The 14,780-nt window shown below is 37.3% G+C and overlaps 2 protein-coding genes across 2 annotated transcripts in view; both read right to left on the bottom strand.

Annotated features, from left to right (window-relative positions):
• LOC126818958 (tyrosine-protein kinase SYK) overlaps positions 1 to 4,870 on the bottom strand; it is a 37,873-nt gene extending 33,003 nt beyond the window's left edge. The window contains exon 1 of the mRNA XM_050546673.1: positions 4,754 to 4,870. The gene's annotated coding sequence lies outside the window, so the exon portion shown is untranslated. The remainder of the gene's footprint in view (positions 1 to 4,753) is intronic.
• Positions 4,871 to 8,444: 3,574 nt separating this feature from the next.
• On the bottom strand, positions 8,445 to 14,551 carry LOC126818574 (gastrin/cholecystokinin type B receptor). Its single transcript, XM_050546035.1, has 3 exons — positions 14,475 to 14,551; positions 12,937 to 13,616; positions 8,445 to 10,817 (listed from the first exon to the last, which is right to left on the bottom strand). Exons 1-3 carry the CDS (start codon positions 14,548 to 14,550, stop codon positions 10,716 to 10,718), a joined length of 858 nt encoding a protein of 285 aa, XP_050401992.1. The 5' UTR covers position 14,551; the 3' UTR covers positions 8,445 to 10,715.
• Positions 14,552 to 14,780: the final 229 nt, after the last annotated feature.

Below are 14,780 nucleotides of genomic sequence, written 5' to 3'. Positions count from 1 at the left end.
ATGATCTTTAGGTTATAAACATGCATTTCAAGTTTCATCAAAATCGAATTAAAAATGTGTGGCCTATACTTGATCCACAACCTTGATTTACCATAAAAGGCGATTTTGCATACAATTAGGGGCCATAATTCAGGAAGTTACTATCTAATATGCACAAATATCGAAAGGAACCATGATCTTTAGGTTATAAACATGCATTTCAAGTTTCATCAAAATCGAATTAAAATTGTGACCTATACTGGGTCCACAATCTTGATTTACCATAAAAGGCGATTTTGCGTACAATTAGGTGCCATAATTCAGGAAGTTACTATCTGATATGCACAAATATCGAAAGGAACCATGATCTTTAGGTTATAAACTTTCATTTCAAGTTTCATCAAAATCGAATTAAAATTGTGACCTATGCAGAGTCCACAACCTTGATGTAAATTTTTTTACACTATTCGCATACAAACGGCGGCCATTTTGTCCAGCAATTTTGGTCCGATTTTCACAAAATTCGAACTCAACCTTCCATGGGGTGTAACGGTGATATAATAATACGTTTTTTTAAATCGGATAAAAATTATGACCTCTGTAGGGTCCACAAGCTAAAAACGCGATTTTCCATACAATTAGGGGCCATAATTCAGGAAGTTACGGGCCAATATGCGCGAATATCGACAGGAACCATGATCTTTAGATTATAAACATGCATTTCAAGTTTCATCGAAATCGACTTAAAATTGTGACCTATACAGGGTCCACAAACTTGATTTACCATATTTTTACACTATTCGCGTACAAACGGCGGCCATTTTGTCCGGCAATTTTGTTCCGATTTTCACGAAATTTGAACTCACCCTTCCATAGGGTGTAACGGTAATATAATAATACGTTTTTTTAAATCAGATAAAAATTATGACCTCTATAGGGTCCACAAGCTAAAAACGTGATTTTTCGTACAATCAGGGGCCATAATTCAGGAAGATACGGTCCGATATGCGCGAATATCGAAAGGAACTGAGATCTGTGGGTTATAAACTTACATTTCAAATTTCAACAAAATCGGATAAAAATTGTGACCTCTATACCCATAGGGTCCACAAGGTAAAAACGGTATTTTTTGTATAAACAGGGGCCATAATCCATGAAGTTTCGATCCGATACATGCCAATATCGAAAGCAGCCAAGATCTTTTGGGGATAAACCTATATTTCAAGTTTCGTCAAAATCGGACAAGAATTGTGACTTGCTGTAGAGAGTCCACAAACAAATTGTGGACGGACAGGGGCGACGACAATATACATCCACATTTAAAATGTATCTTTATGTGATCTTAGCACGAAACTTTTACTTTGGAACGTCAAAAAAGATCTTGCATAACAGAACCAAAACACTTTGAAACCTATTTAAAAAAATACGTAAAAAATTGTAGTGGTTTCGATTTCTCAGTTGTACATGACAAGGAGTATGGTGGCCTGTCCAACCTCGTAGGTTTTCCTCCGGGTCCTCCCACTGCTAAAGACCCCTACGCGCAAACTGAACCATATGTTAGTCCCGAAATGACCTAGTTTTTGTGGAGTGGATGTTAAACCCTAAATGTATACTTCGGCATGGAATTGTCCAACTACAAGTGATACTGGTAGCCTATGATAATTTTTATGTTTTAAAAAATCGTTTTAGTATATCACCGTTACACCCTAAGGACAACCGACTTCGAATTTCGTAAAAATCTGACCAAAACTGCCAGACAAAATGGCCACCCCTCGTCCACAATTAGCGTAAAAATATGGTATATCAATGTTGTGGACCCTAGAGGTCACAATTTTCTTCTGATTTTGATGAAACTCTAAATTTAAGTTTATAACCCAAAGATCTTGTTTCCATTCGATATCCAGGCATATCGGATCGTAACTTCCTGAATTATGGCCCTTGATTTCAGACCATAACTTTCTGAATTATTGCCCCTAATTGTACAAAAAATCCTGTTTGTTTTTAGCTTGTTCTCTATCCATCTCTTGCAAAATGTGGGCGTATCCTGCCTGGCAGCCGCTGGTTTTCTCTCTCATTCACTTTAAGGATAAAATCACTTATTGTTATCATTATGACCACAAAAAGAAAAGATTTGCAAAAATTCTCAGAATAACTTAGGGTTTCATAGATGTATGTCCGTTACTTTCCACAGTACGTCTGTTACCTAATAATTTTTATATTTTTGTCTCTCTAATTCATATTTATTGATGGAACTGTTTAAAAATTCAGATTTAAAGCTTACATCACCCATTCTTTTTATTATGACCATAAAAACAAAAAATTTGCCAAAATTCTTAGAATCACTTGGAGTTTAACTTTTCACAGAATGTATGTCCATTACCAAAATTTTCGGTACAAAATGTACGTCCGTTACCAAAATTTTACGGTCAAGATATTTTATTAAAGAAGTAATGTTGTTAGGAAAATAACTGCTCTATTAATTCAAATGAGTGTATTATTATTATTTATCAGTCAGATTATTTGAAAATTTACTTATCTCATGTAATGGGTTAGCAATTTGCACTTCTACGTTCGTAACCAGAAATTATGTACGTCCGTTACCACAACAATTTCTAATTTACTGGGTTACAAGAATCCAAATGTGAGAAGTGATCATTCAGTGCACATGTAGTATTAGTGCCCTTTCCTACAGGGATTAAAACTTTTTAATTCCACAGGACAATTCACAGAGTTTTGCAGCTACATGTATGTTCAAGCAGGCAAATTATGGTGTTCATTTCTGTACGTCCGTTACCTATACTTTGAGGAGCCAATATCTATTATTTTCCGGTACCGGTATTTATGAACAAATAAAATCATATGTCAATGGATACTTAAAACATATGTCTTTCTTTACTGCTATATAAAACCCAAATAGTTAATTATTCATGGTAAGATTGAAGTACCGGTTACAAAAATATGACGAGTTCAAAATGTACGTCTGTGGAATTGCCCGGTATCTAAAAAATTACAATCACTAGAATTTTCAAAATTTTGGTGGGTTTGTTCTTTAACATTATCATTTATGATAAACTTTACAGGTAGAAGCCTTCATATATTAAGATTACCTTCAGTTTGAAAACTCTGAAGTACGGTATAAACCAAATGTGACATACGGTATATAGGCCTACTATATTATATATATCATATTATATCTAATTAACTGAATATGAAGTCAAATTATACAAGCTCTAAAGCGAGAAATTAAAGGCTTTTAAAGCTATCTTACGCCAAAGGTATAATCTGTGACTGCTTTGCCATTAATAATAATGGTGGAACCTGATATCTCGGAAACCGCTAACCGGAAGTGGCCGAAATTTTGCCTACTCTTAGATATTATGAATGTTGTCATATTCTGTAAGTTTCATGGAGATCGGTTGATAATTGTGGTTTGTAGCCATGCCACATGAAATGTGTGGTAACCTGATATCTCGGAAACCGCTAACCGGAAGTGGCCGAAATTTTGGCTACTCAGAGATATTATTAAAGTAATTATAATCTGCTAGTTTCATTGAAATTGGTTGATAATTGTGGTCTGTGGCCGTGCCACATGAAATGTGTGGTAACCTGATATCTCGGAAACCGCTAACCGGAAGTGGCCGAAATTTTGGCTACTCTGAGGTATTATTAATGTTATTATAATCTGCAAGTTTCATGGAAATCGGTTGATAAGTGTGGTCTGTAGCCGTGCCACATGAAATGCGTGGTAACCTGATATCTCCGAAACCGCTAACCAGAAGTTGTCGAAATTTTGCCTACTCTGAGATATTATTAATGTTATCATATTCTGTAAGTTTCATGGACATTAGTTGATAATTGTGGTCTGTAGCCGTGCCACATGAAATGTGTGGTAACCTGATATCTCGGAAACCGCTAACCGGAAGTGGCCGAAATTTTGGCTACTCTGAGATATTATTAATATTGTCATATTCTGTAAGTTTTATTGAAATCGGTTGATAATTGTGGTCTGTAGCCGTGCCACATGAAATGTGTGGTAACCTGATATCTCGGAAACCGCTAACCAGAAGTGATCGAAATTTGCCTACTCTGAGATATTATTAATGTTATCATATTCTGAAAATTTCATGGAAATCGGTTGATAATTGTGGTTTGTAGCCGTGCCACATGAAATGTGTGGTAACCTGATATCTCGGAAACTGCTAACCGGAAGTGGCCGAAATTTTGGCTACTCTGAGATATTATGAATGTTATCATATTCTGTAAGTGTCATGGATATCGGTTCATAATTGTGGTCTGTAGCCATGCCACATGAAATGTGTGGTAACCCCCATATCTCGGAAACCGCCAACCGGAAGTGGCCGAAAGTTTTGTCACTCAGAGATGTTATCAATGTTATCATAATCTATAAATTTCATTAAAATCGGGTAACAATTGCGGTCTGTAGTCGTAAGGCTATATTGAAATTCTTGCTCACCACATGTGGCAAATAGCCACTGCCACATTATTTCTGTCTTTAGGCCTACTAGTACTATACCCAGGTCATGATCAAGAGTCAACAGATATTGCTAAATAGTATAACCATCATAATAATTAATATACAATGCTACAACTGATTCAGTGACTGGAGTCCTCCTATTCGAGAATATCAAACATGACGACACTGTGACTGAGTCAGTGTCATACTTATCTATCTTAATTTAATAGATTTAAATTTATTTAAAATTTATAAAAGATCCAGTAATAAATAGTGAAATAAATGAAACACAACCTTTACCTGTAAAATCATCTAAATACGAGAGTGTTAAATATTCAAAAATATTTCGTAAAATCTATTTTAAATCTGTTTTATAAAATAATATCAAAACTCTCAATGGGAATGAGGAAGAAAATTATATTATTAACTTTACACTTTGAGTCAGAGGTGGTAGTCGTGATTATCACGCACGTCTCTCAGTTCTCCCATTATAATTGCATTAAAAAAATCGCCCTAAGATCGAGACTATGTTTACCTACGGGAAATTACTCTGTTTTTAAAATCAAATATCAAAAATGGATTGAGACTGCTTATGTTTTTCGTGGTTTCTACATCTCACACGATATAGGAGAATTGATGACGAACCACTGAGTTATTCCAAACAATGGACCCGTGTACTCAAAAATGTGTGTTTACAATTTCGGCCTGGCCAATGTAGATTACAATCATGTTATAAATCGCGATGTCATTCTGTAGGCCGACTTCGGCCTTTCTTCATTCATTCAGTTCACCGAACAGTCGTTTAAATTGAGTTCTGAGCGATCATGGTATTCTTTCAATCTCTCAATATGAGGCTATATTAACCCATAAGGGTTATAGACATAACGACCCTAAACCATAATCCGAATGTCTAAGGTTCTTTTTTTTTCTTTTTTTTTTTAAAATAGACCGTGAATTTTCAGTCCAAAATACTAGTTGCTTCCCTTCAATGGCATGAAGGAAACGTCAAAGTCCCATTTCAAAACATATTGATTTATCACCCGTACAGCGCTACTGCCAGGGCAAAAATCTCTGGATCGTTGGAAATCGAAATAAGAGCGAGCCATGATGGCGCTTCAACTGTCAGGACAAATAATTATACATGGCCTATATGTCTGTCTTTTTTGACCCGGTTGGTGCACAAAGTTAAGACGTTTCGCCTAGAAGTTAAGACATGGAATTAGAATTCTAGTTTCGGTTCATTGTAATTCACTGGTTTTCCTATTTGGTAATGTGACTATTTATTATAATTGAAAGAACATGGTTATGAAACACCCCGTATTTAATTGAATATTAATAGTTTCATTGATATTGTATATTTATTTCAATGTTACAACAACGAAAAAAAAAAAGATATTGTATATTATTATATACATGCATATTTCTATTGATTTTACAACAACAAAAAATAGAGAACTTTGGACTGTTAACTTTCTTGATAGGCGAAATAAACAGGATTTAATTTTTAGAATTTGAACGTGCAATGTAAGTAAATAGTCAATAATATTAGGAAGAAAGGGTATTATTGCTCTGGCTTATATTTGAAAAGTTTGGCCTGTTCCTTGTGCATGGGACTAAAGTAAAAACATATCCAAACATGTATGTATCTAACTGGTTCCTAGTTTGCATAATATGGAACCAATAATTCATCATTCTACTTCGCTTTCTTACATTGTCCTTATACCACAATCTGCTAAAGAGTCTTTCAATAACCCAGTAATGTTTATTACTATAGTATAACTCTTTTAGATTTGCTGCTATATTTCTCATTTCTTTTCATCTCTTAGTATTTACTAATTATTAATTATCAGGTCGACTTAGGTCTACTGAATACATAGGCGTAGGAGCTCAAAGTAATTCAGGGGGCATAAGAGAAAATTGCCCGAAATCAATACCGTTTTTTCGGGCATACATATCATAAGAGAGCTTCGGGCATATTTTCGGGCATGCAGTGGACAAGAAAAAGACGAGAAAATACTTTTCGGGCAGTGTGGATCTCATAGAAATAAGTTAGTTATATTTTTTCTCTAAACGTTAATAGAAAAAAAAGGTCGTCGAATTTTTCATTGGCCGAAAATAAATTTTTTGGGGGGCAAATGCCCCCCCCCCTTCCCCCCGGCTCCTACGCCTATGACTGAATACATTATGTATATCTACCATTCTATTTGTCACGGCAGCAAGAGTTTTCAGTGTGTAAAGTGCTGGTCTGCTAACTAGGTTGCCCGAGAAAGTTCCTCGTGGTGTTCCAGCCAGGGTTTCCTCACCCCCCTGTCAATGGTGCAGGACTGAGTCGAATGGGACGGGAAACCAAGGTCCACCTGTGTACTCGTTGGCGTGCACGGAAAAAGAACCACGAATTCGGCGAAAAGTAGACTGACACGCCGACACCCCACCCACACACACACACCCACCCACATACCGTAGCACATTGAATGACATATGACTGTCTTCATTAGCAGGGTTGGTGCAGAATAGTTGCGTGTTAAAACCCCATTTCATTTCATCAAGGTAAAGGTTTCTTTTCTGTAACTAACAATGAATAAGGTACCCAATAAGACTGCGATATCTAACTGAATTCTGAAACTGACAGATTAACCAATGCTAAAAAGGATGCTTGCATTGAGGTGCTCAGAGAAAAAAGTATTGCAACACCCCTATTTGACTATAGTGCTAGTGTTTGATCAGATATGTTAGCTCTTTTCCGTTCTGGAAGGTATCCAAGCTCCATGAACTGCCCCGAGGATATATTAAATCATTTTAAGTGCAAACAACCATCGCTGGTATCGGCCAATACAAATCCCACAGGTCAATTAATTTCATAGGCATGCCGTCCATAGAGTCGTCAAAACAGCGAAAAAAGTAAATATCTGGTAACATACACCCCCCCCCCCCTCCAGCCTAAATCACCTGTTGAAAATTCCTCCTCAGTGACTTTAATTGGATCTGAATCTGCATTAGTCTGTACTCTGTTCCATTGGTGGTTTAGGATTCTACACTGGTGGATCCCTCTTACGGAATATGCACCAAAGCATATCCCATATTGGCCAAGGTAGTGTAGCAAAGGTCTCTTGGCGCATAAAATAAACAACAAAACGAGCACGGTGTGGTCTAGCGTTGTCGTCCATAAAGACTGGCCTTGTGAGAAGAGGATGATTGTCAAAGTGAGTCACTATAACCCCCCTGTCCAGGATCTCTCTTTGGTACCGTTTGCCATTGAGCTCATCACTAACGGTTACCAGTGGAAGCTTACGGTCATGAATGGCAGTCCCATATTATAACAGTGCCACCGCCGAATGGAACATGCTTTACCGCCCGTGATGGACATGAGACAGCAATGTTTCACCATAACACCAATTTCCAATGGTTACGTGCTCGACGCAATGCTAGTCGTGCAGGTTTACAATCTCGTGACAAGATAGCTCGCCTGTTAGTTATGTGAACACTATATCCGACCGATTTGAGCCTATTACGAACAGATCTGTAGGATAGGGGTCGCTGAAGTAACCATTTGTCTTCTAATAATTTTGCAATAATCGACTAATGATCGAGGGATGGTGACCCAACGGTGAAAATATTTTACACTGAGAAATAGTTCGCGAAATTCTGCGGTACATAATCGATTTTATTAAATGATAAGAGGCAGATTCCATTAGGATTAAAATATTTTAGGTAAAATGTAACTTAATTGCTCCAATATTCGCGACATAATTCAATGTGAACGAAAACAGGGTTAGCTTCTTTATACCCTGAAATGGTTCAGATACTTCATTGATCCGAAGAAGATCTCGAATAAGGAAACTGTTTCTGACAGACAGAAGTTAGAACTTAGTGCTTTGGACCGTTGAATACGACAAAAATAACAACACAATTTATTTTCAGAAAAAAAGTAAAAATAAATAATTAAACAATCAATATAAATAACCATACATATTTAACTATTTGAAATCGACAGGATTTAGTTCGAAATGTGATATCCTTTCCCTGCTTCTTTTATGGCAACCTTGATGCACGAAAGCCAGGAGTGAGTGGAAAAATTAAGCACTGTTCCGGTCATCTCCTGACAGTCAAACACCAAACAGGAATTTTAACGGCCAATGTAATTTAAAGAAGCAATTATTGTTCTACCTTGTAAGGAATATTGTCAAGATTTGATTAAATATAGTTACAGTGGAATCCGTGTAAAATTTGAGTTTGATTCGGTTGATCAATTTCGGAAATACAAAAACTCTGCAGGGACGCGAAGTACTAATAACGACGGGAAATTACTACTGCACGGCACTTTCAATTGCTACTGGAAGTAATATGTTATAAATACTGACATTTTCGCATCGTTAGAAGGGAGGCGGAATGTCAGGTTACTCTATACATTATGATATAAGATTTATTGCATACGAGTTAAAAATATTTAAACAACAACATTCTAATTTACACATGTTTTGGTTTATATTACTATTTGGCGAGAATACGACAGGTCGCTATTGAGCGAATCTGGTTCTAACAAAAAAACCTTAAAATCCTAAAATGACTATATGAACACTCAAATAAATACATTATACAACCAGATATATATACACGGTCTGTTGTACTTTATACAATTAATAATATATCACAACTTGAGCATTATAAGCTCTTTATACCGGTTATTCATAATTAAACATAACACATTCTTTTGCCAGTAAATTATGTTTATCCATCGTCCAAATATTTCCCTGTAGCTGTTTTCTGTACTTTATTTCCAATATTCTGACTATATTCTACCTAACGTTCGGTGACCCTTTCGGGCGTTCAAAAATCGTTTGTTCGTGTTTCCATTGATGGTGACTGACATCACAGACAAGCCCGACAGTGGATCAGTATGAACTTTCATAGTGTGCAACACACAACGTATATTTTTGTTGTACACTAACTTAGTAAATTAAATTGTATGAAGTCGTAAGCCGATAGCTTTCAAATTAGTAACTCATCTGGTCCATTTAAATTGGGTTCTAACCTAGACCATTAGAAACAGATTACATATTTTAATATTTGTACACGCTCATTATATCCATGGTAATCAGACGAAATACACCCAGAAACCCAGAGTAATAATTATCATTTCTACATGGGACATTAAAGAAGTCTAAATTCAATGTATCCGCCCGCCGAAAAGAGATCTTGCTACTACCGTGGTTGTTTAACGCTTGTTTCTAAAAAAAAAACGTGATATCTCAGAATGCTTTGTGTCTACAAGGAATTGAGTGTTGACAGTTCGGTGACCACGAAAGTTCATTACATTTAATTAATCATTTCAGTAGCATGTTTATTTATTAGTTATTCCTGATTATGAAACTGACTGGAAGCTCATAATGAATCAGCGGTGTCATTAGAATAACTATACATGTTTTATTATATGTCATTTGTCTGCGATATCACCTTAGTTGGAAGCGGATGCTAAGCCCCTTGAACGAAGGAACGATTACAATTGTGATTGCAAAATAACAAATCCTCAATCACTATGTGTTTACAACCTTATTCATTGTGAGGACACGTTACAACTAACCCAAGAGTTGCTGTTATACTGCCCAAGACAAAGTGAGGTTCTCAAAGTTTAGACCGCGTTTTTAGAACCTAAACAAAGTAAGGCACCGTTTCAAATCGGGAACCTAGTCATATCGCTACACTTGGTTTCGATCCAGGCATGCGTATAGAGAAAAATCACGTGTAATTTGTAACGGTAAAGAGAGAGAGAGGGGGGGGGGGGGGTAACGTCCACTCGACACAAACTAGGTCATTTCGGGACTAACATGGTTCAATTTTATTGCAATAATTCGCATGCGCGTAGGGATCTTTAGCAGTCGGAGGACCCGGAGAAATACGGACGAGATTGGAAACGTAAAACCGGGGAACCGAAACTACGCCAGTTGACTCAATGACAGACCTTATGATATAGCGCGCACGTGCTAACTATCCCCCCCCCCCCCGCATGTGAAGGAATTGACTGACAGACAGGGCTGGAGGCACTATACACGCGCATTAAGTGTGAGCGTAAACTAATTAAACAATATTGTACATATAATGACCTGAACAGTATTTTTATCCACTTTTGAAACAAGTTTTTCATTGCCTTTTAAGCGTTCAAATTTTTTATTGTACATTTTTCTCTTTTCTTTTTTTTTTTGTTGAAAAGCTAAACTATCAAATTTGTCCATATCACAACGTGATTATTTCTGGTTTTAAGTCTTTTCTATGTCTGTTGATGTTCTAGCGGTACACTATCTTGTTTCGGTAAAAATGGCGCATCTGCCCCACCTCTCATTTGATTTGAATATCCTTTTGATATAGTAATCTGAAAGCATAAAACATATTAATTTATTTTATTTGTTGTAATAAAGCTCATTTTTCATACTGACTGTAAAAATGTCAGGAGACCTCGATTTGATTGGCAATGTGTTATTTAATTAGACTGTGAAAATTTAAATTACAAACTCTCCATTAAAGTTTTCATTTCTGCTCAGGTAGTATTACAATCAGTATCTATATATCAGCTTTGACTTGTACTATTTTTAATGCACAAGAAATGTGTACACTACACTAAAAGGTGAAGACACCAGATTGGCAAAGAAGATCCTCCTTGACAAAAGGGGGTATGGGGTTACAAATAACAACGACCCAATCCGAATGATAAAAGATTACTATTGGGCCTTCTTGTAAAATCACGAGCTTCTACATAACATGTCATTTAGCAATATATACTATTCAAAAAAAGTAGGGGATATTTGATTTTTAAGTGTTATTAAAGTCACCTAATGAAACTGACGAAGAAACAAATGACAAAATGAAATGAAGTTCACATTCATCGATTTATTCCAAATGATCGTTAGACTAAGTAAGGCACAGACTGACCATTATAAGGGTAAAATGATACCCGGGGTCAAACAGCAAAGTTACCACAGCATCACAACCAAGTCAGTAACGGGTAAATCCTCCTCTGTTTGCCAAACACGCATTGATCCGACGTGGCATACTCCTAATGAGACGTCTAAGGTCATTTTGGTCCAGATTGTCCCATTCCTGTTACAACGCAGCAGCAAGTTCTTGGACATTGGCAGGACGTTGTTGACGTTGACGTAACCTCTGTCCAAGCATGTCCCAGACATGCTCGATGGGGGAGAGGTCGGGACTCAGTGCTGGCCAAGGTAATGTGGTGATGTTCTGTTGTTGGAGGTAACCTGTAACGATCCTGGCCCTGTGACATCTTGCGTTGTCATCCTGGAAGATGAAACGGCGGCCATGACGTCGTGCGAACGGCACAACATGGACTGCCAAGATGTTGTCCCGGTAGTACTGGCCTGTAACACGCCCTGCAACAACATGTAAAGCCGTTCTTCCAGCAACAGTGATGCCTCCCCACACCATAACAGAACCACCCCCAAATCGATCATGTCTGATGACGTTAACGTCTTGGAACCGCTCGTTTCGACGACGCCACACCCTCCTACGTCTGTCCAAAAAATCAACAGTGAACCTTGACTCATCTGAAAACATCACATTGCTCCAGCGTCGATTATCCCAGTGTTGACGATCCCTACACCAACGACGTCTTGCCTGAATGTGATGATCTCTCAAACAAGGGATCACGCGAGGACGTCGGGCGCGAAGGTAACCCCTATGCAGTCGATTCCGAATCGTCTGGCCACTCACTCTCACGCCAGTGTCTGTTTGGAAACGAGCGCTGATCTGATTTGCTGTGATGACACGATTTCTCAAGGCCAAGGTACGGATAAATCGATCCTGGGCTTGAGTTGTCGCCCTTGGTCGACCTGAGCGTGGTCTGTCCTGTACAGATTGTGTATCACGGTATCTGGACCATAGCCTGCTTATGACAGACTGAGAAACATTCATCGTCCGCGCCACAACCGCCTGTGTTGTGCCGATCTGTAGCATGCCAAGGGCACGTAACCTTTCATTTTGGGTAAGCCGACGCATATCAAAATTTGTTTTCTGGTCACTAAAACAATTAAACTGATGTTTCCACCCTGGAATTCAATGCCACAATGACTGTAACATTCAAAGTCAGAGTCGTGCAAATCTTGGGTTGGACCCCCATGATGATCCCAAGCATCACCTGCATTCCATGCGGTAGCTATTGGTGCGTTTGGGCGTCACATGTAACTGGAAATGTTTCTTCTGTTAGGTTCTATAGTGACTTTTTTCGTAGTCATTTGCATATTTTAGTATTATGCCCCCAAAATCAAATATCCCCTACTTTTTTTGAATAGTATATAAAAATGTATCTTCTTTGATTGGCATTTAGTAATTGAACATATTAACACAAGGTACAATTTTATGGATACACAATTACTGAGTTTGATACTAAGCGACGTTTCGACGAGGATACTCTCGTCTTTATCAAGCAAATGATATTTTAGAAATTAACAATAACTGATTTTAAAATGTATATCTACCTGTCTCTCAAATCGGATTTTACTACATTGGCACTTGACAATTCTCACAATACACTCTTTAAACTTGCGATGCATGAAACAATATAGTATCGGATTCTGTGCGCTGTTCGAATGACCCAACAGAAGGGCGAACGGGTACAGAGGTATGACCTGTTTAGATATTCTGTTACTGAAGACCATCAAAATGTTCAGGATATAGTATGGTAGCCAACAGATAGCAAATAAAATAGAAATTATGATCATCATTAAAGCCAAACGTCTACGGCTTAGCATCATTTTAGCCTCGTTCGTGATGTAAGAGTTTTGTCTACCGAGACGTGCATCTTTCACCCACAATCTGCACCCGATGAGTGAATACAACAACAAAACAACAGTCCCCGGTATGATGTAAATAAAACAGAACAAGAATATGTCGTATATTTGTCTATGATTGTGGCTAGGCCACTGTTCAACACAGTAACTTATAGGCATGTCGTTCACCACTAGGTCGTAATGGTCGACTTTTCTCACGAGAATTAACGGTACCATTACAGCAATGGCGAGTAACCACGTGATCCCTATCAACTGTTTTGTTTTGGTTACTGTGAAAATTTGACGATTTTTCATCGGGTACCGGATGGCAACGAATCTGTCAGCACTCATGCAGACGATTGTCAATACACTAGCTCCGACATAGATACCTGAAAATAGATATAATATTCTTAAGAATGTTTTAGTGTAAAATTTCTCCCTAAAACGGATGCCAGTGAACACAATTATTTGAGTTGCACTAGCTGATTTGGGCACGCTGTGTTAAATAGTGACATATAGGTCCAATGGGCCGGTTGTTAGTATTTTTATATTGATTTTCACATGTATTCTTTGTATAACACATGTCACTGAAATAAACAACTTTACATACTTACTACTATTAGGCGTACAATGGACCAGATCACAAATTAAAGAAATGTTGAATAACTATTGTCTAGGACATCGGTTGTCTATTTTACAATCATAATTGTGGACTGGATTCGTTAATCTATGTTTCTGCTGCTTGTAGGGCTGACTATGAAAGGATGACAATTGCCTTTGCTTCTTATTCACGAAAACCTGATCTAATGGCCGAGCGTTAAACGTCTAGTACAGATGTTACTCTTAGTCACTTATTGTAACATGTCATGGGTGATCTCGATGTTCAGCGTACATGTATATTATTGTAACAAAAATGTAATATTGTTATTGAATTTGGGTAATCTCCAGTTATGCGGCAGCTGGATATATACAAAACATGTGAAAGGGTCTGGGGTGACAGGTTATTGATACCAAACATAGCATTCTTTTCAATACAGTTTTAAGCTCGGGTGTCAAAAATCCATGTCTCAGTAGTTTGATTTCCAATCCCTACATTCAATACAAAATTACATCTGAATTTCATCAGAATTGTAGTTAATCGCACTTGAAATTTATATTCTAATGGCTCTTTTCAATTTCGACCAAAGAGCATATTATCATCTTTCTTTATATATCGTTCGCCTGTTTGTTATCTGACTTTAACATACCTTGCAGATAACCCGTTATTTTACACATAAATTCACCAAATATCCAAACTTGAAAAACAATTTCTGATACAGTCATCGGTATACAACACACAGCAACTGAAACAAAAAAGCATCCAGTTAAGATACGCCCACATTTTGCAAAAACAAAAAGCGATTTTTCGTACAATCAGGGGACATAATGGTCTGAAATGCGCGAATATCGAAACTCATGAGATATTTGGGATATCAAGATATATTTTAAGTTTCATCAAAATCGGATAAAAATTGTGACTAGAGAGTTCACAACCTTGGTAGTACATACTTTTA

This window comes from Patella vulgata, chromosome 4, assembly GCF_932274485.2.
Source record: "Patella vulgata chromosome 4, xgPatVulg1.2, whole genome shotgun sequence".
Classification (NCBI taxonomy): domain Eukaryota; kingdom Metazoa; phylum Mollusca; class Gastropoda; family Patellidae; genus Patella; species Patella vulgata.
Note: the sequence above shows the minus strand (reverse complement) of the source record. Positions and strands in the feature narration are given on the sequence as shown.